The following is a 26,050-nucleotide window of genomic DNA, read 5'->3' on the forward strand; positions in this document are numbered from 1 at the left end:
CTCGTAACTTCTAAGGCTGCTGTGTGGGGCAGAGGCTCACGTTTCATTGAGCACCTACTGCGTGCCAGACCCTCCTGGCCGCGTTGTCATGGCACGTTATTTAATTCTTGCAGCACCACGGTGGGTGGAAAACACAATTCCCGTTGCTGTGAGCTGCAGGGAGGAATTTGAATTTGCCTGCGGAGCCCGAGTCCCTAGCAGCAAGTCACCTTCCCCCCAACTTTCCCATTAATGACTGGATGAGGTCAAGCGTGTGGGCAGGAAAAGCAACCTTTGAAAACAAATATTAGCGTAAGATTGTAGTTTTCTGAAGTTGAATAAGAGAGATAAGAGGGAAGATAAATTTTAACTGCGGTCTCCGGTTATTGGTTAACCCGCTGTGGGCCGGGGCGCTTTGCATAGGTGCCCGGGATTTAGTTATTCTAACTGCCTGGACGGTCCCATCCCAGAACTGGCCTGCGTGTGGACAGAGCATGGACTCTGGGCCAGTCACACCCAGGGTGACACTGGACACTCTGCCTGTTTGCCACGTGTTCTTTTTTTTTTTCTTCCCTGAACAGATTTTATTACACAGGGGATGGGGCCCTGTCCTTCTTGGCTGCTGCCTTCCTCATGGCTGCAAGGACATTGCTCAGCTCCTCTCTCTCCCACTTGGCACAGATGTGTGTCACCACCCTTTTCTTGATGAACTTTGGAGCCCTCTTGTCCTTAGAGACCTTGAGCAGCTCCACGGCACGCTGCTCATAGAGGGCAAAGCCACACACCTCTCGGATCACACCCCCCATGAACTTGCTGTGCTCGCTGAGGTGCCCACGGGAAATGAACTGGCGACCTCTCGGTGTGCGGGAGGACGCTCAGCCGACTGAGCCACACTGGCCGTGGCTCCTTTGGTCTCTTATTGACCAGAGTGTTGGCCATCCTGCACACAGTAGGGAAAGGAATGGACAGCAGGGCCGTTTTGGGCCCTGTCTCCAGTTCCAGGGGCGAGGGGGACCTCCTGAGGCTCTAGAACGGTGCCTGGACCTCACGCCGTGACGGCAGAGCCAGGCTCATCCTGTTTCCAGAAACGGCTCCTCTGCTGCTGCGGGTTCCCGGGTGCTTTGAGCAGCCTCGGGCTGGACACGGGCCGACTGCCATGATGCCCCGATGACATGAAATACTGCACAGGTTTGAGGTTCCAGCCTAACCGTGTCTGTGTTAACGTTTATTATTCATGAAGGTAATTTAAAAACACGAGAGAGTCTGAGTAGAGACAGCCCGCGCCATCCTCCACTCTAACACAGCCCTTTTTATTTTAGTGCATTCCATTCCAAGCCGGTCCATATGGATACATAGTTTTATATAGTTGTTTAATTGTATACATAAAATTCTGTCTCCTGCTTTTTCATTTAACATAAGCATTTTGCATGTGGCTGTGTGATCTATATAATTATAATTCTTAATGGCTGCTCAGTATTCTTTTGAGGGGCTGTAACAATTTAACCAGCCTCTTACCGGTGAATATTTTGTTTCTTTTCTCCACTTATAAGCGATGTTGCAATATTTGTACATCTACCACCTTTCCCCAGGTGTTTACTTATCTGTGACAGGGGCTAATGGGGTGCTCCAGGTCCTCTGTGAAAGGAGACTTTGTAATTAATAAAAATAAAGACCTTAGGAGGAAAACAGATTTAGGACAACCCCTTCTAGGGCTTTTGGGTACTGCCAAGAGTGGAGGGTGGCATGGCGCGGAGGTGGAGGGGAGAGCACAGGGGCACGAGGTGAGGGTGCCGCCTGCCTCCTGCTGCAGCACTGGGCTGCCTGCCTACAAGTGTTTGTCTTATCTCTTGGAAATTATTATTTTTTAATTTTAAGATACAATTGATTTTTACATAAGTCCAAGTACTTTATTTTCGTAAAAACATTTTCTAGTCAAGTTTGCTGAAATTAATCATTTCTCTAAAGTAAGAGAAGCTGCTCCAGCTAACGTGGAGAGTCCCTTGTAACAAGACGTGGAGCCACAGTTCAGAAGGGGCTTTGTGGCCCTGGCTGCGTCGCTCCGTTGGTAAGAGCATCGTCCCCATACGCCAGCGTTGTGGGTTTGATCCCCGGTCTGGGCACATACGAGAAGCGGCCAATGATGCATTAATAAGTGGAACAACAAATCGATGTTTTTCTCTCTCCCTCCTCCCCGCCCTTTTCCTCTCCTCTCTCTCTCTCTCTAAAATCAATTAAAAAAATTTTTAAAGGGAGGGCTTTGTCTTAGACCCCCTAATGGGGACGCCGTTCCTCTGTTTACAGGCAGAAAGAGGTGGAATGAGCGCAGGCATTAAAGAATGAAACTGTTAGTGGCTCCTTACGTGGCAGGTGCTCGGCTAACTCCTGGGCTCCAGTTCTGTCACCCAGGCCTCTGCGTTAAAGGGCCTGCTGCGCCTGCCTTCAGGAATATTTACGACCTGACCCAAGAGCCGTCTGGCTTCATAAACTCTTATTTAAAAGCAGGAATAAGGAAAAGCTGAGTGTTAATGGCCCGCCTTGTGCTCTGGGCCACCCACTCCTTTGGTCATCTACTGTGAGCACAGGCGTCTAGGATGGATTGATTGGCCTTGAAGGGAAGACCGTAGCATGAAATAGATTGCTCCTGGGCCTGCGTCTCGTTGCAAAATTGGCTTTAAAATCAGCATTTATCAAGAGATTCGCCTTAGTTCCCTGAAGGGAGAGGGAGTGAAGGGGGCTTAAAATTCCATTTAAAATGGACAGACGCCTAGAAATACATCGTGGATGGATGTTGGGCCCAGGAGTATTTAAGGTAGTTATTCCTTGTATGTAAATAAGATCTATGCACACATTTTATTTTTAATTTTATAAGGACTTTATTGTTATTTGTTAATCCTCACTTGAGGATACTTTTCCATTGCTTTTCAGGTGTCTGGAGCCTCCGGACTGGGCAGGCTGGGTTACCGGTGCCCATTTCATCTGTGTGCCCACAGGGTTTTAACGGGAAGATTTTGGCTAAAAGTGTGCGAGGTGGTGCGCCGGGCTTGTTAGACAGGTTCAATAACTGGGGATTAATAGCACTGTTATTGTAGCTCTCGATTTCAGTGCAAGTGACTCTTACAGGCCCCCAAATATCAGGCGGCCCCGTGGCCTTTCTCACCAGCCTGCTTTTCCTGGGGGCACGCAGTCAAGTAAATGAAGCGGTGACCTTTATCATGTTTTTTCTCTGCGACTCAGCGAGTGATTATGTGTGAAGCAGCCTGTGACTTTGAGCCCACAATACACATTTGCACTCCTCCCAGTTTAGCTACATTGAGTTTCATGAGTCCGACTGGAGTAATGAATGGGGGAACTTGACATCGACAAAGCCAGTGCTTCTCCCCCGTGACTGCGTTAGAGCTGCCTGGGGATCCGTGAGAAAACGCCCACGCTGGGCCCATCCCCCAGGGGCTGTGGTGCAGTGGCTGGGGCGGGACCTGTCCTTGGGGACAGCCTTTCTGTATTGCGGCTCTCTCGGGGCTCTACCCAGGTCCTGATTCGTTAGCCCAGCCTATCTTTTGAGTCTTATTATGAGTGGAAGGTTTGGAAACTGTCCGGAGGTTGCTGTTGGACGCTCACCTGGGCTTTTCCCACGACTCCACTTTGTTGGGCCAGCTCCCTGGTGATGAAACTGGGGGGGGGGAAGGGGTGGGGAGTGGGTCCCCACTGCCGCCCCTGTGCGGGTGCGTGTTCCGAAATGGTCGAGTGACCGCGCCAAGGCGTTCCGTTCTCTAAGCTGCGTCAGGCCCCTTCCTGCCCCGATGCCCGCGAGGCGGGAAGGCAGCACTCTTCCTCTGGTTTCGGTGGCGCTCTTCTCTCCAGGGAGAAGCCACTCCCTTTGACAAATGCGCTGACGCTCCTGTGTGCAGAGGACACGCTTCCGGTTGGGAGGGAGGTTTTGCCGTGGCCCTGGGTCACCTACCAGCCCACCTGCGGGTGCCTCCCCTGGCGTTCTGGCGTTTCCTCAGGACCCTTTCCCAGTGAGTCTAAGTTACGCTTGCCTGTGGTTGATAGATCGCACACCCTGTTTAGAAAGTAGAAGTTTGGAGAGGGGCAGTGTCTCGGCAGGTTTCTTCATCCTGTTAAGACCTCGGGATTTTCCCCTGCACCACCCTGGTGGGGACCCCCCCCCCCGAAGAATTAGAAACAGTAACTAGCCCTTGCGGTTCCCCCGTGTGTCACTTTATAGTGAGGACGTTGGGCTATAGGAGGTCTTAGTCTTTAGCAGGAAAGCAAGTCTACTCTTAAAAATTTGCTTTCACGTAAACGTCTTAGTTTTGTGCCTGAGCTTGGCAGCAGCTCTTAATAAATGGGCCGTGGAAACACAAATCGCAGCTTTCTAACAGGCCTGGCTTTTTCTTCCCCCCGCCGTCAGAACGTTCATGTCGCCGTGCGGATTGGCTGTGGTGCTGATTCCTGAACGGCCGTTAAATGACAGCGGAGAGTAGACGGTCGTTGAGAAAGGAGTCACGCTCCGGTGGCATCCCTGGTGCCTTAAGCTGCCTCTGAGCTTACGGCCTAGTCAGGCCAAAATAACTGAGCAGTGACCCAGCGTGTTCGAGCGAGGGGGAGATTAAAAACAGCCTATTTCCCCTCTCCCCCCCCCCCCCAGGCATCGTTTTGTTTTTGTTAACAAATAGTGTTAGCCGTTTGAGTTCCGGGAAAGCGACCTTTGATGACTTAGCAGTGTGCATTTATTCCGTGTTACCTGGTTTTTTATGTGCAAGCATCTTCACTCCGGCTGGCGTTTCACGATTTAAAAAGCCTGCCCACCGTGGGTGGTGACCGTCTGTGTATCGGACTGCGGGCGAGGGGGTCGGGGTGAGAAGAAACGACGTTTAACTGCTGGGACGTGCCCCTTTGGTGACTCGGCCTGTGTTTTCCCATCGCTGCTCAGCCCCCACACTAAAGCACTGGGTGCAACGGGGCTCTGCCTGCCTTTGGAGTCCCCTCGGCTCCCCTCTGTCACTGGCGAGCCTCCTGCGTGGGTGAATGTCGCGGTGTTAGGATGCCCCCCGGCTCCCCGACAGGCCTCGCAGAATGTGGGTCCAGTCCCCTTTCCTTGCTGCTGACGACTACAGTGTCGCGTGTGAGCTCCAAGACGGGGACAGAGACGGGGTCCTGGCATCCTCCCCTCTCCCTCTGTCCCTTTGTCTGTCTCTCTGTCCCTCCCTTTCCCCCTCTGGGATCACTTGCTGTGGGGGAGGCCAGCTGCCAGGTTGTGGGGACACTGAAGCAGCCCCGTAGACAAATCTGGGGGGGGGGGGACTGGGGCCCCCAGCCAACAGCCACCGGAGGGGGGACAATCCTGGCAGCGGCCCCTCGGCCCTGGTCAGACCTTCAGATGATGGCAGTGCCAGCCAACGTCTGCCCGCAGCCTCGTGGAGACCGTGGGCCAGAAGCACCCAGATTCCCAGCCCTCAGAAGCTGGGTAAGACAGTAATGCTTTATTGTTTTAAGCTGCGTTTTGAGGGGACTTACTTTGCATCAGCAGATAACACAGTATGTCCCTTGGCCCTTCCAGGTCCCTTCTCTCTCCTGGGAAATGCCGGGTTGCACTAAATGGTGCCCTGAACAAGCCGATGGCCATCTCCCGGTGCCCGGAGGCTGCGGGTCTTCGTCGGGCCCCCACCCCATGTCCTCTGACCCGGTCAGCAGCTTCCACGGTCCCCTCGCCTTCCAAGCACAGCTCTGCCCTCCACGGCGACTGGCGCGTCGTCTCTGGCAGAAGCCAGGCCAACTCTTGTTCCTTCTTTGGAAGCAGAGACAGGTCGTATTGCGAATATAATGGGAAATATTCTTTTAATAATTAAGCCTGTATTTACAGTTAATGAGTTTTCATAACTATCCAATAAACCAGCCAATTGGAGTTACTGTTTCTGAAAATAATGTCACTTTATTAAAAGTCATTGCTCTTTTATCTACTCGAAATGGGCTGAGTTAGGCGGCTGTTCTGTCTAATTGTGGCGGATACGTAGACATCTCTCAGTCATTTACGTCCGTCCGCTCTCGCTCCCAGCCTCACTTAATTCCATTTGTGCCTCGGGTGATAGACTTGCTGCTGCAAGAACAGGGTGGGCATGTCTCATGTTTGGGGCTTTCAGACTCTGAGACCCGACTACACTCTCATATCTGACAGTAACCGCCAGCTTCGGTCGGTTAGTAAGGACAGGAATTGGCGTCCTCATGATCTGAAATGCCAGTTAACACGGGAGGGAAGCCCCGGAGCCACGGGTGAGGCTCCCTGGTCTTTGCTGAGGTCGGTGTGGGTGAGCCAACGCCGTGGTCCCCGTGGTGCAGCTGGGCGATGGCAAAGCCGGGCGGGCACAGCACCCCCTGCTCCGAGAGCCTTGATTCGGTTGGCGGAGCCCTAACACCCCTGGTTAAACTGCCCTGATGACTCCGCCTCGGTCAGAACCCTGACCCGTCTTGTCTGTGTTTGTCTGAAGCGCCGTCTCTCTGTGGCTTAGTCACTCATTGTATATTCGGTGCCAACACACCCCCCCCCCCCGTGAGGGCAGGAGAAGCAAAGCGGAGATGGGTCTGCCCCCTGGGAAGTGACAGCATGCTCGCCGATCGCCGGCTTTGAATTCTCTGCACCTTCTGACCCAGCATCAACCACATCATTACTGCGCACTCGGAGCAGTTCATTCTTGTCACTGAAGGGAGGCCTGTCCGACACTTAATGGGGAGGAAACAGGTCACCTGGTAGCACATTCTGGACACCACTGGGCGAGAGCCTTCTCGTGCGTTTGCATTCAGCACGGTGGTTCCATTTATAAACGGAGCCTGACTGCTGCGAAGCCTCAGTGGATGTAAATGGGTGGGGTGGGGTGGGGGTGAGGGTGGGGGGTGTCCTAATAAGAGGCTTCCACTGCTCCTTGGTCATCGGCTAAGGCTTGGCTAGAACCCAAGGCTCTGGCTCCTAGGCCTGGGCTCTTCCCAGCACACCAAGTGTCCTATCCGACGTGTCCCTTACATGGTGGCGTCTCCCGCTGCCCCGGGACCCCGTTCTCGCGGATCACACCCCCTCTCGAACCTGTAACTGCCTCGAGCCTTTCCAGAGCTCCAGACGTGTCTCCGACTGTTTTCCAGATGCCTCCTCCTGGTGTCTTACAGTAACCTCAACATTCCCAAAACAAATCTGTCTTTGCTTCCCAGCGCCACCCCTTAGCCCGCTCACACGACTTTCTCATGTTTTATCGGCAAATGTCACTCCCGCCTATGGAATGCTCGCGTCACCAGCCCGCCGTCTCTGCCCCCTTCCTTCCTTCCTCCCGCCATCCCCCCACAGCCCTCCTGCCTCCTGTCTGCGCCTCTGGGGCCTTGAGCCCCCAAGTCCCCTTGCCTCATTGCTGTAGTGGCCCCCTGGCTTCTCTTGTCCCCTCCAATCTTCTCCCTACAGCACAGCCAAAGAGGTGTTTCTAGAACACAAGTCTCGAGTCCCAGGCTACCTTGCCACTGCCACGGCTCCCCATTTTCTGCCTTTCACCTTCTCCCTCCATCCGGAACCGCCCTCTGCTCGCCCCCAGCCCACCATTTCTCCCTGCCAGGCCAGTTCTTGACTCCCTGGGATCTCTGCTAAGGTGTCAGTTCTCATGGACAGACTCCCCAGTGCTCTTGCTGGCGTCCCCGCGTCTCCCCTTGTAGGGCATGTGGCACCAGCGCTCGTCTGAGCCAGGTGTGCACACTCCGCCAAGTCCCCCCTGGATCTCTGGGGACCGTCTTCATACCCAACAAGGGCTGTGAGTGACTAGAAGCTGGGTGGTGTGTCCCTGGGCTCTGCCTCGGCCAGTGAACCCAGTCAGTCATCCTGAACTACCGGGAATATGCAGCGATCAGACATTCTGCGGTGCTCGGTCGGGGCCTCGTTGGACTTTCACTTTGGCTGTCTGGTTGGTGGAGGGGAGGCAGTGCTGTAGATGATTGAGACCGTGGACTCCAATACTGATTCCTGGGGTCCAAATGCAGCCTCGTTATGTATGTTGCGTTACTTAAACTTTCCGGGCCTCAGCTTCCTCATCTGTGAAATGGGGTAGTAACCGTTCTGAGAGGAAGATGAATGGGTGGGCAGTGTCCAGAATGGGCCTGGGCCCCTAGCAGTGCTGGGTGGGTGTCAGACAGCCACTCGGGTGGCCCCTTTCCCGCCCCTCCTCGCGGTCATCCATCTTACTCTAGCAGCAGCTTGTTTCCGTGGTCATTTCCAGCTCTTCGCTGGGATCCAGGACCAGGCACGCCTTTGTGAAGGGCCTCCGGGAAACGTATCCCCAGATTTTTATGACATCGTGAGACTCAGGCTCGTGTAACTTGGTTTAAACGGAGCCCCTGGCTGCCATCCCATCCTGATTTATAAAGGGCCAGCTCTACCCAATATGGAACCTGGACTGATTGCGTCACCTCTCTCATTCTCTGTGCCCCACTGTAAACTAGGAATGAAAAAACGCCAGGTCTGTTGCCGGCGTGAGAAGCTGTCTGTGTACAAGGCCTGGTGCGTGGCAGGCATTCATAATGACATTGGGCACCATCCCGCCTGCTCACCTTTGCCGCGCCCCAGCCGGGCCCATGCTCTCGTCTCTGCCCGGAGCCTCATGGTGGGCACGGTTGATCGGGACGGGAGGGGACGTTAAGGAATGCTACAGATGGACGAGTCGGTCTTGTTTGTGGGAAGAAACACTCATTGTCTGAGAAAACATTGATGCAGCTGTTGATTTGGTGAACACTACTGATAACGCCTTGATTCCTACATGCAAAAAATAAAGCCAGAGTCATGGGCCCCACCAGCAACATTTGCCTTTGAATTTTTTTCAAGTACGAGGTTAAATGGTTTGATCCATTAGTCAGCGTATGTAGGAAGCCAAGTGCCTGCAAACAGAAATTATTAGCCACAAAATGCCACAGGCAAGCTACAAAATAAAAATTAATAATGCTTAATTAAAAGCCTGCATAATGTGACTCCGGTATCTTCATTACGTATTTCCTAATGCTATAAAGCCAATTGTAGGTTAGATTCCCTCACTCCACCCATCGCCAAGATTGCCGCAAAATCATTGCAACAGTAAATTAAAAGTTTATTTATAAGCATATAATCTCAAAAGCCAAATTGTAAATATCTTTCAGATTTTTTTGCAGCAAAACAAATATTTAAATTGGGATACAGGTACATTTTAATACGATTGTTAGGATGTGGGATAGGATCTTCCAAAGTCTCAGTACTTGGGGTACTTGAAGGCCTGGGAGAGAGGCCTTGTGACAGGTGTGGGGCTAGGACCACCCGGGTGCAGGTGGCTCTTCTCAGTCATCCTGGGGGGGGGAGCCCATCATTTCCATGGTGGATAAACCCTGCTGGATCCTTCACTGCAGAGCAACTAAAGAGAAGCTGGCCTCCAGAGGGCGAGAGCCTGGGCTCAGTTTCTCTTTAATTCCTGCACCTTTAGAGCAACAGTGCAGGTCACTGGCAGAGCAGGTTGCATTTGGGAGAAATGTATGATCTGGCCCAGCCCCAAGGATTTCCCTTCTTGCAGATTTCCTTTTACATTTTAAAGAGCCCACAGTCACCAGTGGTCACAACACACGGTCCTTGCTGGTCTGGAGGAATGCTAGTTGAACAACCCATACTGAGCGGGCTGGGTCTGCCCCGACGGAGGGCTCAGTGCTGCAGACCCTCCTGAGAGTCAGCGTCTCTCAGGAAGATTGCCAGGCGACAGTGCTGGGCTCACAGAAGTCTGTGTGGGTAAACGACTAGCTGTGGGGTATTTCTGAGTTGGGTTATATGCAGAAACCTTTCTTGTTTTAGTCACATGCATTAGATCCCAAGTGATTGAAAAATATATTCAGCTCTGTCTGTGGTCATGTAGCTGTTATTTAGTTTGATTTAATATCGATAGATTAAATTGTTTGCGCAGACGAGTTGAATAAATTCTGCCGGAGCGCGTGTCTTATTTTCGTTTCACATTAAGCCCTTAATTTGCAGCTGTGTTCCACTGGCGGTCCTATTACAGAAAGTAAGCCCCCCAGGAAAAGCTTGGGGGGTCTCTCCCCTCTCTCCACTGTTATTCAGTGGAATTAAATCATTCAACAAACTCTGAGGAGGGCCCTCGGGGACAGTCTGGCCCTGGGCCGTCCTTAAACCATCGAAGACGTCTGGAGAGCTGCCCTGATGTCAATGGCTTTAATTTAAGCACTATTCAATTCTTTTATTTAACCCACTCTCCCCTCCCTTCCTCACCCTCACAAAGCCCTGGGAGTGTCCAGAGTCTCTGGTTCCCATAGATATACAACATAGTGATAAAGTGAGGCGAGAAATGCAGGTCCCCCCTTAGAAAAAGTCATTCCCGCACCTCTCTCCCCCTGCATCTCTACCAGCTGAGAGCTTCTCGGCTGCAGGTCCCGAGGATGGGATTCCCTGTCACTCATCACGGCGTCCCCAGGGCCGTTGGCATCATAAGACTCAGTGTTTTCATTGAACTGACGAATGAAGGTGCCCTGAAGACCCAGTCCGCTCACTCGGTGTCTTTGTTCCCGCAGGAGGACTGGAATGAAATTGACCCCATTAAAAAGAAGGACCTGATTCACCACAGCGACGGGGGCGAGAAAGCCCAGGGCGTGGAGACCCTCCCTCCAGGTACAACAGCACCAGGGGCGCCAGCTCCGCGGGAGCTGGGGGGGGGCCGGGAAGTCCTGCTGCCCACTAGCTGTGCGTGAGCTGGAATGTGGCGCTCGGAGCGCATGGCCTGTGGGGCAGGGGCCGGATTTCATAGGGCGGACGGGACACTGAGCGCAGAACCTTGCCGACTTCCTTTGGGCCCATCAGTGGGTGGTGAAGTGAATTTTACGGGGCAAAATTTATTGAAAGAAAAAAGAGTGAAATAGGACATATAGGATGGTATGTATCCGTTCACAATTTTTTTTAAGAGACTTTATTTTTTACAGCAGTTTTCGTTTCACAGCAAAATGGAGCAGAAAGTACAGAAATGTCCGTATATCCCCCGTCCCCACACATGCACAGCCTCCCCCGCTGTCAACACCCCCCACCCGACGGGCACATTTGTTAACGTCGATGAACCAACACTGATGCATCCTGACCACCCAAAGGCCATGGGTCACCTTAGGATTCACTCCCGGCCTTGTGCATTCAGGGGCATGAGTCCACCTTCACGGCACCGTGCAGAGCATTTCGCTGCTCTGAAAACCCTCCATGCTCTGCCCGGTCACCCCTCCCTCCCTCCCCCTAATCCCTGGCAACCGCTGATCCTTTGACTGTTTCCATGGCTTTTCCTTTCGCAGAGTGGCACATAGTTGGCATCACACGGTGTGTAACCTTTTCGGACTGGCGTCGTTCACATAGTAATGTGCGTTGACGGTCCCTCCGGGTCTTTTCACGGCTTGATGGCGTGTTTGCTTTATCACTGTGTAGCATCGTATCGTCCGATGTACCAAAATTATTCATCTGCTCGCCCACCGATGGACATCTGGGTTGCTTCCAAGTCTCGGCAGTTGTGAATGAAGCTGCGCTAAACATCTACGCGCAGGTTTTCGTGGGGACACACGTTTTCAGTTCATTGGGGTCAGTATCAGGGAGTGCGACTGCTGGATCGTATGGTAGGACTGTGTGTGTTTCTGTAAGAAGCCACCGGCCTGTCTGTGGAAAGTGCCTAGTTTGCATCCCCGCAGCGCGAGTGAGAGTTCCTGTTGCTCCGTGCCCTCGGCAGCATTTGGTGGTGTCAGTGTTTTTGATTTTGGCCCTTCTAGTAGGTTGAAGGTGGTATCTCATTGTTTTAATTTGCATTTCCCTGACGACAGACAGTGTGGAGCATCTTTTCGTGTGTTTATTTGCCATCTGTTTATCTTCTTGGGTGAGGTGTCCGTTCAGGCCCCTGGCCCATTTTTTAAATTGGTTTGTTCACTTATTGTTGAGTTTTAAGAGTTTTTTGTGTGTTTTGGATAACCGTTCTTTATCAGATATATTGTTTGCAAATATTTTCTCTCAGTCTGTGGCTTGTCTTCTTCTCTTTACGGTGTCTTTCCCAGGGGATAAAAGTTTAATTTTAGTGAAGCTCAGCTGATCAGTTCTTTCCTGAATCTTGCCTTTGATGTTGTATCCAAAAAGTCATCCCCATGCCCAAGGTCACCTAGATTTTTTTCCTCTGTTATCTTCTAGGAGTGTTTTAGTTTTGTGTTCCATATTTAGGTCTGTGATTCATTCTGAGTTAATTTTTGAGAAGCGTGTACAGGATGGCTACAGTCAGCTGGAATTGGGTGTTTCCCTACCCCCCCCGTAGAAGGCTAGGACAAGCTCTAGTCGGGGACTTTACCTTCCTCCAGGTTGGTTAGACTCCGATGAACCCCAGTAGGTTAGGCTCTGGTGAAACAGTTTCTCTTGAAGGCGGACCTTGTGGAGAACAGTGTCTAGTATATTTCAAAGCGGTTCCTTTCCCCCTCTCCCTACTGGAAGCAAGAGGGGACCTGTCTTCCCCGTGAGAAACCTGGTTCCCCTCCTGGAGGTAAAACTCACAAGCGCCCCCCTCCTCCATCGCTGGCCCCCTGGAGTTTTTATCTCTCGGGCTTGTCCACATTGTGCCCCCAGCAGTTCATCGGCTGCAGTTCCGGCTTCATCCCCGGACACCGGTTCCCGCAGAGGTTGCTCCTCTGTAAGTCGTGACCTGTCGGTCTCTGCGGGTTTTGGAGCAGTCGTCTGCCCTACGACCTCGCTTCTCGGAGGGACCTAAGAAGAGGGGTTGATTTCAGCCGGTGCAGCGTTGTACTTGTTAGGGTGGAGGGACGACTTCCAAGCTCCCTATATGCTAGACTGCAGATTGGAGGCTGGTCTATGGACTTTTTGCTTTCACGGTGACAAAGAGTTTATATACTTGTGTTTCTTACCGGGTTGGACGAGCACTGCCCCCAGGGAAATTTAGGCCCTCCTTTGTGTGCCCCCCCATTGTCCCAGCTGCACTAGACGGGGTGGGGGTGGGGGGGGGGGTGAGGAGGTGCATTAGCCGCTCCCTTGGTCTGACGCCCTCACTCCTGGTGAGTCATGAAGCCCTGAGCCACAGGTTCTCGTAGGTGAACCGGGCATTGCCCACGCAGCGGGGAGCACCCGGATAGACTAGTTGGCTAATAAGCGTTTCTTTATTATAATAACAGGATTGACTTCTGCTGTGTGGATTACTGAGAGATTTCCTGTGGGTTGTCTTCTAGTTAAAAAAACAAGCAAACGTTCTGGTGGATTTTACGGCCTCTCTGGAGGGGGAGGGAGAAGCCATCTTCAAAGCATATACTAGATGTGACTCTTGAGAATCATACCCTAGTTAAAATCACTTAAGTGTGGCATTGACCCTGAGTGTCCTATTCTCAACTGCTGTGCAGTTGCCTTTCTTACTTTCAGAGAGCTAAGAAGGTCCTGATTATTCTATTTTTTGAGTTGTTGTAACTTTTGATGCATGAACTGTGTCATGCCTTTATTTTCTAAAGGACTTTCTCTGCTGTGTGTATGTGGAAACCTTTTTTTCTTACCAAACCAGCACACACATAATTTTTCCCCTTAGAAATTATTTTGTTAGGGTTAAGAAATATATTGTCTTCGGGAATGACGGTCACAGCCAGAACTTTGTGGTTTGCGAGTAACCACCGGTCACGGCCCTTCCTACTGTGTAAGTGGGGTGCTGGGAAGCTCGGCGGCTCCCTCTGTTCCAGGTGTTGCCCATCTAGCGGTTGTAGGCGGATGGGTGGGAGGAGGCGGCACCGAGCGGAGCATAGGAGCCTGATGTCTCCGCGTGGCCCCAAAGCCCGCTGACAGAGGAGCCAACCAGACCAGAGGAGTGCTGATGCCCGCGGCCCCTAGCTTTTCTGATCGTATCCCCTGTGTGAAAAAGTATTTTAAATAGAGATCACCCTACCCCCATATATGTTAAAATACTTATAAATGATACACGTATTACCCTCCTCAGCTGTTGATACATTCTAAAGCATATTTTAAACAAGATATTATGAAGGATTAGGAAAGACGCTTGAAGATGCCTACTCTCTCCTCCTTGTATCCCCCAAAATTGTCTTTATGTGGCCCCACCTTGGAGACCACTGCGCATGGGTCAGCTGTGGCCACCACAGCCCAGGTATCGTTTTCACCGGACTTCTTGTCCTAGCCCAGCCTGGTTTGGGATAGAATTTGGAATTTCGATAAAGTGCACCCGCAGAGTGGCTGATGCGGGCCGGGGCCTGGCAGCTGGGGCCCTGGCCCTCGTGGTGTGTTGGGAGCCGAGTTTTCCCTGTTCAGCAGTAAGTTCCTGGGCTAGAGGCCTCAGCCACGCTCTGCTCGAAGGGCTTGGTGGGCAGCGTGCAGGGGCAGAGCTGCACGTGTGAGCGGCGGCCGTCACCCAATTTGTACCCAGCTCAAATCCAGTGTTTGCCTTTCGGAGACCCGTGGTTTCCTCCATAGAAACGCAGTCGGTAAACGGAGGCTCACGGTCGGGGTGAGAAGTCTGGTCGGTGTGCTTTTCCAGTTTTATTTATTCGAGTCCCGCTGTTGCCAGGCGGGACCAGGTGTGCTTGTGTAGCGATCTGTGCTTGTCCCCGCTCAGGCCGCGTTGGCCAGGAGTTCCGTGGAAGCTGCGCCCCCAAGGTCAGGGGTCGCTTGGTGACTCCTGTGACTCTTAGGCCTCAGCCGGGTCACAGCAGCTTGGGAGCCAGGTAATTAGTTCTCAGCAAGATGACGAAAGAAAGGAAGGAGCAGTTTGATTTCTTTCCTACCAGGTGGGTTTCCAAAAGGCTGTGGTCATGCCCTTAGGGACAGTCCTCCAACCCTCCCAGCTTCAGGGACATAGCAGCTCAGCGTTCTTAAGCTGGACATGTTCTTTCAGGGCTGCTGCTTTCTAATGTGTTTTTGTATAGATTGATTTTTAGAGAGAGAGGAAAGGAGGGAGAGACAGAGAGACAGACAGAGAGACATCAATTTGTTGATCCACTTATTGATGAATACATCAGTTGATTCTTGTATGTGCCCTGACCAGGGACAGAAGCTGCAGCCTTGACGTATTGGGGCAACGCTCTAACCAGCTGAGCTACCCAGCCAGGGCCAAGTCTGCTGCTTCCTAGAAGTCAGGAGGAGCTGCAAGGGCCTCGAGCCCCTGAGCGGGTTAGGATAGCACACCCCACATCCTCTCCTCCGTTGCTTTCCCATCCCCCAAATCCTGGCAGTGGAGCAGCCAGAATGTGAGAGCATCCGTCTGTGAGAAGCACTAGACTTCAGGACCCGGACAACGGCCTGGGGGCCGGGGATCAGGAGACAGGCGTTGACACTGTTTCTTCTGAGGGTAAGTTAGACACCTTTCCGTGGTCATAAGTATCTCTGACAGCATTTGTAATGACAGCAACTTACCATGGCCGTGAGCTCGTTGTACTTACCCTGTGCTGTAGACAGAGGGTTTCAGCAGGGTCCTCAGAAGGAGATCTTTGTTCATCCTTAATTGTTTCCTTGACATAATTTCCTGAAACTGAAATGGCAGGTCAATGGCAATACAGATATTTAAATATTTATTTTTTTTTTATTAATAGTAATTGTCAGATTTTCTTCCAGGGGGTGGGGCCTGTTTCCTTGCACCCTAGCCAACAGTAAAAAATACATCTTCCATTGTCTGTCCCCCCTTCCAACAAACAAGAAGCTACATCAAGGACATGGACCAGGTCACCAGCTAGAACGTGGAGCTATTAAAATAGAATTATCTGGAGCTTTGTTGGTAGACATATAACATCCAGACAATTCAGGCAGCATCCGGAGCGCTCTCTTCTGCCACGTCACACCCGACCTGGGCACAGGGCCTTCAGAGGTGCTCGTGAGTTACAGTAGTTCCAGGCGATGGTGACTCGGATGGCAAGGGGGCTGGAGACAGCGTCCGATGAGGAACATTGTAATAACTGGGTGTTTTTACAGAGGCCTGAGAAGGGGGAATGGGGTCGTGATGCCCGGCTATTTGGAAGGCTGCCGTTCAAAGGAAGCTGAATTTTTCCTCTTTGAGACTGCAGAGAGTGGGGGTTACAGGGCAGAGGGGGGGGGGTTACAGGGCAGAGAGGGGGGGTTACAGGGCAGAGAGTGGGGGTTACAGGGCAGAGAGGGGGGTTATAGGGGAGAGGGGGGGTTACAGGGGAGAGGGGGGGTTACAGGGCAGAGAGGGGGGTTACAGGGCAGAGGGGGGGGTTACAGGGCAGAGAGGGGGGGTTACAGGGCAGAGAGTGGGGGTTACAGGGCAGAGAGGGGGGTTACAGGGGAGAGGGGGGGTTACAGGGCAGAGAGGGGGGTTACAGGGCAGAGGGGGGGTTACAGGGCAGAGAGGGGGGGTTACAGGGCAGAGGGGGGTTACAGGGCAGAGAGGGGGGTTACAGGGCAGAGAGGGGGGGTTACAGGGGAGAGGGGGGGTTACAGGGCAGAGAGGGGGGGTTACAGGGCAGAGGGGGGGGGTTACAGGGCAGAGGGGGGGTTACAGGGGAGGGGGGGTTACAGGGCAGAGAGGGAGGTTACAGGGCAGAGGGGGGGGTTACAGGGCAGAGGGGGGGTTACAGGGCAGAGAGGGGGGGTTACAGGGCGGGGGGGGTTACAGGGCAGAGAGGGGGGTTACAGGGGAGCATTTTTGTCATTGTATAAGGGAGCCTGTGCCAGCTCTCCAGCTGTCTGGTGAAATGGCCTGTCTGGAAAGGAAGAGCCCCCTTTGCTGTAAGCTATGGCTGGACGTTTGGGGCTTTAATGACAAGATATTCACAGAGGTGACATCCTGGTTCTTTCTGGCCCCAACAATATATGATGTCAGCTTTCCAAGGGGCACACGGCCTCAACTCAGAGACTCCATCCCGCCAGTGACTGGGACGGGGTGGGGACGGCCAGGCCACGGCTGGCGCCCTTAGAAAGGGTGCTTGCAGGGGGAGTGGGACCCGTACAGGTGTGCCGGCTGCTGTTTGGTGCTTTGTTTTCATTTCACCCACTTAAAAGTGAGTTGTCAGCCACAGCGGAAGGACGCAGATTCGGGAAGAGGGAAACCTGGGTCTGGGCTCTGGTTCCATCTTTCGTAGTTTAATTCCTAAGTGTCAGTTCCGGTTTGTCAATGGGAAGACTAAGACACGTCGTACAGGGTGGCTGTGCGGTGTGGGCTGGGTCTGCCTGAAGCGGCGGCCTCGGGGTCACTGGCTAACAGCTGCCCTGTCTCTCTGTCCCTCTCCTGTCTCAGCTTCCATCTGGGCAGCAGGTTCCGTGTGATGCTTTCACTGAAACTTGGTGTGAAGGGACCGTGTGCAACAACTACATTGAGACACTATCCCACCTAGGGGAAAAATGAAGCGTTTCTATTTAAAATTTAGAAAAGGGATATATGTTGATTCCTTGATTTCAAGCCAGGTGTAGACCTCAAAATGCAAATCAGACCATTTTGTGTTTTTTTAAGTTATTTTGATGGCACAAATAATTTTACATAAATTAATAGTATTTAACCTATAACATCTGTTTTCTTTCCTTATATTTTCTTTTAAGTAGCTTTTAACCACTTTTTAAATTTCCTATTTTTTCATCCTTAAAAATGAATTGTGGCCCAGCCAGTGTGGCTCAGTGGCTGAGCATCGACCCATGAACCAAGAGGTCACCCGTTCGATTCCCGGTCAGGGCACATGCCCGGGTTTCAGGCTCGGTCCCCGGTAGGGGCTGTGCAGGAGGCAGCTGATAGGTGATGTTTCTGTCTATCCCTCTCCCTTCCTCTCTCTCTCTAAAAATATCAATAAAAAACCCTTTTTTTTAAATGTAGAAACCCTTTCCATAAAGATTTTTTTTTAAAATGAATTGTGTAGGAGTCCTGATTTCAGGGGTCAGTTTCTCCCAGGCGAACAAAGTTTCCCATCTCACCAAATACCCAGCGACAAATAATGAAGTATTATTTACAGGTCTTTGTTATTTAAATGGACATATCTGTTTGTAATCCTGGCTTCTCTCTCATGCTGTAGCATCGTGACCTTTCAAAGGAAGAATATTAGGGATTTTTTTCTTTTGAGCACAGTGAAATTGCATTCAATTGGACATCAACCAAGAGGCTGAAATAAATCTGAGAGCTTTGTCCTTTGATTTAAAATATATTCTGTTTCCCTTCTTGGCCACTTTCCCAGAAGAGGCTGCTGTTTTACACAGGCTGGGTCTCCGTTTGTTTAAGCTTCCCAGGAGGGTTCGAGTGCAGAATCCCGAGTCTCCTGCTGCCCTAGCCCCGTGGGACCCACACCCGCAAAGCCACCTCCCCTCCCCTCGTCCACCTGCGGGTGGTGGCAGGTGTGTGACGAGGTCTCCCAAGGGGTGTATGTCAGCACCTGAGAGCTCTAATCTGAGGACCATGAGTGTGTCTCTGAGCACTTGGGTTTCCGTTTGTTTTGTGCTGTTAATCCTTTGAGGGTTCATTTCATAGATTGGCATCATTGTTTCTTTAAACATGAGGTTTAGTAAAACAAAAATTTTCAGGAAGAGATGACGTTGTTTGGAAATGTGGCATTATTTTCAATTAACTCTAATTGAACAAGTCTTTCCGATGTAAGCAGTTCCCTGATTATAAAAGCATCTTTTCCAAAGAACATTTGAGGTTTGGTTGTTAGGAGCCTAGAATGAGCTTTCCCTTGGTAACTGCCCTGAGGGGCACTTAGGACTCCTGCAAGAGCCAGAACTGTCCTCATTCTGTAAGTCACAGAGCTGGATCTGAAATGAGATAGGAAATGAGCAGGTGGAGTTCCCACCACATCCAGCACACACCCTGTCTTCACAGGGCAGCCCCTTCCTCCCCACCCGTCCGTCCTCTTAGGGGCAGAAGGGTGGCATCTGTATTTGAAGCTTCTGGAGGCCGTGTGGCCCCGCTGGGCCCCGGGGTGGTAGGAGGCAGGGGAGGAAGGTGAAGGGAGGCACCCAGTGGCATGCAGGGTGCAAGGTGGGGTCTTCCTGCCTGTGGACACTCCTGGGGTGTCTCAGCCCCAGTACTGCTAAGGTGCCTCCCTTTTCTAAGAAATTCTACAAGCAGCTGAAATGAGAAACTGAGGCCTCGGAGACCTTGATATGCTGACAGTAAAACTGATTTTATCTCAGAATCAGCCACTAGAACTTCCTTTATCCAAACTGGGCTCCATGCTGACTGGTCCTTTTTCCATCGATAACAGTCATGCTTCCAGCAAGGCCCTTTCCTCGCCCATTTTGAAATGTGATGTGTCTCATGTCGTCCCCCTGCCTCAAGCAAGCAGAGGAGGACATTGCAAGTTTGTTATTTTTTCCAGGTGTCCCTGGGAACAGCAGGTGGGAATGGAAGGACAGAGGTGCAGACTAAAATATCTGCTGGACCCTTCTGTCTTCCACAGGCACTTACTGCCAGAGGGGAAGGTGTTCATGGGCCACAAATGGGGTGTGAGCTCCATGCACCTGCATGTTCTTGCCCATGCTCACCTGGGTAGGTCCCATGTTCTCTGACCAGGTTCCATGCTCACCTGGGCAGGTGCTTACCTGGATAGATTTCATGCTCACCTGGGCAGGTGCCATGCTCACCTAGGCAGATGCTCACAGGAGGTGGTAAGGATCACCTCCAGTGCCTGCCACTCATTCCCCAGGGTCAGGTGCAGGGATGGGACCCCCGAGTGGAGGCCTTCGAGGGTCCTGGTGGGCTCAGCACTCGCAGCAACCCTCCCGAGTGAGAAGCCCAGGGGGGTTGTATCAGCCAGGTGGGGGTAACTGTGTTTGGCCAGTTCTACCTGTTAGGATCCCTTAATTTCTTGTGGGAGTCAGTAGCTTAGGAATTACTTTTTCTGTCATCATTTCATTGACTTTTCATAACAACTTGGGAGGTGGGACTTCACTCTGATTCCATACAGACTAGGAAGTCAGGAGGGGTTGGGGCCTTGGGCCTGGGGACCTGTGTCTTCCTGGGAGGGTTGTTTCACCTGCCCCTCTGCTGTGTCCATGACCACAGGCTGTCAGAGGACCCATGTGGTCCTGAGCCCCGGCTGTGGCTCGGGCACTGGCATGGCCCACTGTTAGAACCCCACGCCCGCAGTTTCCCTGCACTCCCACCTGTGAGTTAGACTGATTTCCTCATCAGCATGGGAGGTGGCAGGAGGGCTGGAAGCCAGTGTCCAGCAGGGGCAGGAGGATCCAGAGCCAGCATCCAGCACAGGCTGGGAGCCTTTCAGACACGGGCGTCCGCAGCGGTAATACCATCTGTAAAAGTCAGCACGAAGCTGTGTTCTGCAGGACAGTGTGCAGGATTAGGGTGTTTTTCAGTGATCAGCCTCGGGGGCCTTAGAGCCTGAACGAGCCTGTTGCTAGTTGGTGGGGCCTAAGTGTGTGTGTGGGGTGTTGGGTCCTGAGAGTGAGAAGTAGCCAAGAAACAGGAGGTTTGCTCCATGCAAGGAGGAGCTCCCTCCTGCTCTGGCAGATGGGGTGTGACCTTGAAGGGCGGGGTGTGACCTTGAAGGGCAGGGATACTTGGGGCCTGCTGTGTGTGTTCCTGGGAGGGGACAGGGAACCTCAGGAGGGCTTGGCTGGAATGGGGCGGGTCCTAAGCCTGGCCCCACTAGGTCAGCGTGAAGTCACAGGCAGGTGGCTTGTCCCACCTGCGTGGGAAGCATCGCATTTATACAGAATCAGGTTTCAGCACCAACAAGGTCACACAGGTCCTCCTTCTAAGAGAAGTCTTTCTTCTGGAAATAAATTTCCTCATAAATATTTTCATGACCTCATTTAACAAACGAGCTATTTTCACAGCCCCCTTAGGGTGATGTTCACTTTCCCCTCGCGTGTTATTTAAATGCGTGTTCTGTTTTCCTGTCTTTGGTGATGAAGCTCATTTCTGCCTTCTCACGTAAAGTCTTAGATCTTTGCGGTATTTTCCACCCCTGGCTTGGGGCTAAGTCAGGGACACTCGCTGTCCCACAGTGATTTACAAGGGCCATCCATAGAACCCTCTGCTGTTCTCATGTCTTATTCCAGAAACGGGCTGGGGTGAGATAGCCCCGGGGATGTGCAGGTGGGAGAGGGGCTAAGGCTCCAAGAGCTCAGCAGAGGCCCCGTAGCTGCTGTTCCTCCCGCATGCAGACCCACACCAGCCGAGACTGACCCCCCCTTCCTGCCCCTGTGCGCCAGGGAGAAGGGACTTGGGCAGATGCAGAATACAGGCGAAACATCTCTTGGGGGACAGTTTTACTCTGGCTGTGGATGGGGCTCCATAGTCCAGGTTTTCTCCTGGTGCACTGAAGAGTGCTCAGGCTAACGAGCTAGTTGGAAGCATCTTGTTGGATCCTGTTGCAGGCACGGCTGGTGCAGGTTTTAGCTGACCTCCTGGTCTGTGTGGGGCTGGGGGCGGAGCTAACGAGAGGAGGCGGGGCCTCGTGCTTCGCTGAGTGAGAGTCTGAGGCGCAGACAGAAAGGGGCGAGTAGAGGCTCAGGAAGCATTTCTAGTGTTGCCTCAGCAGGAAAAACGTGCTTCCAAGAATGCTTTGGAAACATTTTCTTTTAGGTGGAAGAAAACGATGACACTCTCTGGCTCCCAGCTAGACATTTATCAGGGGCACAGGCTCGTCCGCAGCCAGGGAGCCCGTAGGTTCTGGAGCTGCTTTCTCGTTTGAGAGGCTGGACCTCGGTGACCACGAGCATCATTCCCACAGCAACCAGCTGCGATGAGATGCGGGTTGTGACCTGCAGGACAGTGTAACAACAGCAGACGAGCCTTTGGATGGAAAATTTCCTCTGCAGCCTTAAACAAATCACGTATAACTGAATCTCAGTTTCCTCATCTCTGCCCTAGAAAAAGGAACGTGACATTCTTTTGCTTGTTAGGGACTGTGTTGAAAGCACACATGTAGGTGCACATGCTAGCGTCATATACGCTACACTTGACATGCTGTTCTAGAGCTGTTGCCCCCACACGTTTGCCTCTTCCCGGTCACTGTCAGTAGCCCTGCCTTCACCCTCTTCTTAAAGTGGTTTTCTGGCTGGTTCCTGAACAGTGAGCTCCTTGCTACCCCAGGGCCTTTGCACTGCAGTTCCCTGTGTAATTCCCTGTGCTCTTCCCAGAGGGCTGCCAGGCCACACTCTCGCTTTTATTCAGGTGTCTGCTCACAGTCCCCCTGCTACCAAACCACCCCATATAAAACAGCAACCCCAGAACTGCCTGCCCCTTACTGCCTTATGTTTCTTCACAGCACTTATGGCCACTTGGGGATAGGGCTGTTGTTACTGTTTTTCTCCCTCTCTCCTTTTTTGAGTTTGGTTTGTTTGAGTTTGCAATATCTACAGAACTGGCATATAGTAAGTAGGCCATTAAATCCTCATGAAAAAAACTTTTTTTTTTTGCTTTATTTATTTTTAGGAAATGTCATTTTGAAGAAGGAGTAACTTGCCCAAGGTCACATAGGTGGCAAGTGATAAACAGTGACTTAAACCCAGGGTGGACACCAAGTCCTGACTTTTCTCTTTGACTCGAGTCTGTCTTCCCTCCCACTTTTTCCTTCTGTTTGGGCATGGAGGCCTTTGCTCATTTCTCTGGCTCTGTCTTTGTAATGCCCGGCTCATCCAGGGTTACCCAACCCAGCAGCATTCTCCTGCAGATTCCAACCTACCACCAACACTGCTCCTACCCCAGATCCTAGTAAAAACTTCCCGGTCCAGTGTTGGGTTCTCAGAGAACCTTGTGTGTGGCATTCTGGAGCAGCAACAGCTAATCTGATCAACTGAGTCATGGCCAGTGTAGGCGTGGACGGGCCACGCCCCATTGGCTCCATTGCCTCCAGAAGAGAACCTGAGTGTGTTCGGTGTGTGTGCGCTCAGATGCATGTGTGCCAGGAGTGCATGTGTGCCAGGGGGTGCATGTGTGCTTGGATGCATGTGTACACTTGGTTGTATGTGTGCCAGGGTGCACGTGTGTGCTTGGATGCATGTATGCCAGTAGTGTATGTGTGTGCTTGGATACATATGAGCCGGGAATGCATGTTTGCTAGAGATTGCATGTGTGTGGGGAGTGCATGTTTGCCAGATGCATGTGTGCCGGGATACACATGTGCGTGGGTACATGTGTGCTGGGAGTGCATGTGTGCTTGGATGCATGTGTGCCGGGGGTGCATATCTCCCAGGTGCATGTGTGCCGGAGGGTGCACGTGTGCTGGAGCTGCATGTGTGCCGGGGAGTGCATGTGTGCCGGAGGGGCATGTGTTCTAGAGGGGCATGTTTGCCAGATGCATGTGTGTGGGGGGTGCATGTCTGCCGGAAGCATGTCTGCTGGAAGCATGTGTGCCAGGGTATACGTGTGCTGGGATGCGTGTGTACCAGAAATGGCTTCACTCACCTCCTCGCGGGAGCAGACGTCATAACAGCTGCAAGAAGTACCGCTGGGACAGGCCTCGCTGAGGGGCGCTTTGATACCTTGTTCTTTGGGGGGTAATTTTCTGCTTAACATTTACTTTGTGCTACCTGATGATATGTGACAATACACCGTCTGTTCAGTTTGTCCATTGCATTGTCCACCGTATCTGAGGTGCTTTTGGCATTACCATGTTCCCCGGAAAGGTGGGACAAGCAGATAATCTCCTTTCCTACGAAGTGTAAATGGTGCCAGACTCGTGTGTACTTTGACGGCGGCATTTCGTTCATGGACAAGTACTCGCAGCCCGGGTCTTCGTCTTTCGTGTTATAAGCTGTGAGCACTCAGTTTTCCAGTTTGTAGATGTGCCTCATGATGCTAGCTCGGCTGTTCGCAGCCAGACTGTTGGCTAAACTCGCCAGAAGCGGCAACCCGGGCGCTAATTCTTGACGTGACACTGTTGCGCGTGTGTGTGCCCAGCTCGCCAGTCTCTTTCCCTTGTCCCACGCCCTCTGCTCTGCTCCTTTCAGGGAAAGTGCGGTGGCGGGACTTTAACCAGGAAGCTTACGTTGGAGGGACCATGGTCCGCTCTGGGCAGGACCCCTACGCCCGCAACAAATTCAACCAAGTGGAAAGTGACAAGCTGCGGATGGACAGAGCCATTCCTGACACCAGACACGACCAGTAAGTACTGAGCTGGGTGTTGGCCGGGGCTCCACCTGCTTTCCCACGACCCAGGCGGCAGCTTCACTGCGACACTCACCCTGGGGCCTTCGGGTGGACGGAACCCGGGTTTCTCAGGCTCAGCTCAGGAGGTCTCCAGGCATCGGTCCTGTATATTGTCACCACTTGACAGGAAAGTGATATTTACTCTCTACCTCCAAGTCTTGCTGGTGAGGATCTTTGACTGGGAGGCGGTTCACCTGGACCCTTAGCGGGTTAGTCTGGTTTCAGATGAGGAGCCACACACGGGGCCAGTCACGTTCCTGGGTGCTCAGTAGGACGTCCTGCTCGCCAGGTTACTGTTGGAGTCGCTCACGGTCACGTCACGGAGCGCGGGTTACATCTGCCGTGGCTCAGGTGCTGTGCGTGGGTCCTGGGAATTTAGTCACCGCTCCAGCTGTGGGGGGTGACAGGACGAGAGGGCGTGCAGTGCCCTGGGTCTTGAGCAGTCTGCTCCAATCAGGAGTGGGAGGGTCAGGGGAGGCACCCAGGGGGCGAGGCCTGAGCTGGAGGCACCCAGGGGGAAGGACAGTGACACGGCCCTGACAGGTAGCCCAGGGCATCAGAGTGCCAGCCAGGGCTCTTGTTTCTCGGGCGTGCATTCCCGGGATTGAAAGGTGGATACACTGAAGAGAAACAAAAAGCCAACTAAATTACGGTTGACCCTTTAACCACATGCAGTTGAAAATCCGCATACAACTTTTTGATTCCCCAAAAACTTAAATTGTCCCTCAGTATCCACCAAGGATTGGTTCCAGAACCCCCACAGATAGCAGAATCCGTGGATGCTCAAGTCCCCTGTAAAAATGTCATCGATACCCGGCCAGCGTTGCTCAGTGGTTGAACATTTGACCTAGGAACCAGGAGATTGTAGCTTGATTCCCTCAGGGCACATGCCCAGGTTGTGGGCTTGATCCCCAGAAGGGGGTGCGCAGGAGGCAGCCGATCAGTGACTCTCATCATTGATGTTTCTGTCTCTCTCTCCCTCTGCTTTCTGTGAAATCAATATAATACATTTAAAAAAATAAAATAAAATGTTGTAGATCAGGGCATATGGTCTGCCCTCTGCATCGTGGACTCCAACCATGGTTCCAAAACAGCACAGGTTTTCACTGAAAAAAAATCCGCATATAAATGGACCTGCACAGTTCAAACCTGTGTCATTCAAGGGTCAGCTGTACTGGTTAAAGATTGATTTTGTTTTATAAGTTAACAGCATCATTAAAAGAGGATTTTTCTCTTCTCTCACAGTTTCAGGGAACTTTCCTAACAGGGTAGGTACCAGTTAACGGCCAGGTGCCTTTCTTACCAGCTCTCTTTGGGCTCTGGCAGCTCTGTGCACCCATAGCGGCTCGTAAGTATGTAGATTTATAGTTCTTTCAGACCAGGCAAGTAAGAGTGAGTATGTGATATTTTTAACATATGGAACATATGATAGATATATGGACATATATCATACATAATACTAAGACTGTCATTATTTTTCTAAATCCAGTCCAGAAGATTGCCTCTACTTAATGGTTCCTGTAACCCATTCATTTTTTTTTAAAAGGCGACTTGACTTAATCCCGCACTTCTGGTTAAAGTCAGCACGGTTGACTGTTAAAGGCTGCTGGCCTGGAATCCAGGGACCCGTGAGGGGCTTTGGGACTCTGTGAAAGTCCTTTAGCTGTGTGACCAGTCTCAGGTTCGTACATGCCTGCATATCTGAGGAGAGGGTCCCAGGTGCATGCATCCCCACCACTCTCCCAGGGAAGCGCTGGCCAGTGCCAAAGGCTCCCCGGGACCCGCTCACCCTGTCCTCACGTGCTGCTGGACACTAAGGGTGTCCTTATTGCACAGAATGGGAACCGAGGCTCCTGCGGTGTCAGTAACTTACCCAGTGACTAGGAGCAACTCACCTAAGAGCAGAAAGGGTCGGTGTGGCTTTGAGGAGGGCCTGGCCCAAACTCAGGAGAGCGGTGAAAGTT

General features: G+C 52.1%; 1 protein-coding gene across 1 annotated transcript in view; it reads left to right on the forward strand.

Annotated features, from left to right (window-relative positions):
• GALNT2 (polypeptide N-acetylgalactosaminyltransferase 2) overlaps window positions 1-26,050 on the forward strand; it is a 149,156-nt gene that overhangs the window by 71,808 nt on the left and 51,298 nt on the right. The window contains exons 2-3 of the mRNA XM_081124220.1: window positions 10,540-10,636; window positions 23,888-24,041. Of these exons, the coding sequence (XP_080980346.1) occupies window positions 10,540-10,636; window positions 23,888-24,041 (251 nt within the window). The remainder of the gene's footprint in view (window positions 1-10,539; window positions 10,637-23,887; window positions 24,042-26,050) is intronic.

The sequence above is a fragment of the Miniopterus schreibersii genome (genome assembly GCF_964146895.1).
Source record: "Miniopterus schreibersii genome assembly, chromosome: 21".
Classification (NCBI taxonomy): Eukaryota; Metazoa; Chordata; class Mammalia; order Chiroptera; family Miniopteridae; genus Miniopterus; species Miniopterus schreibersii.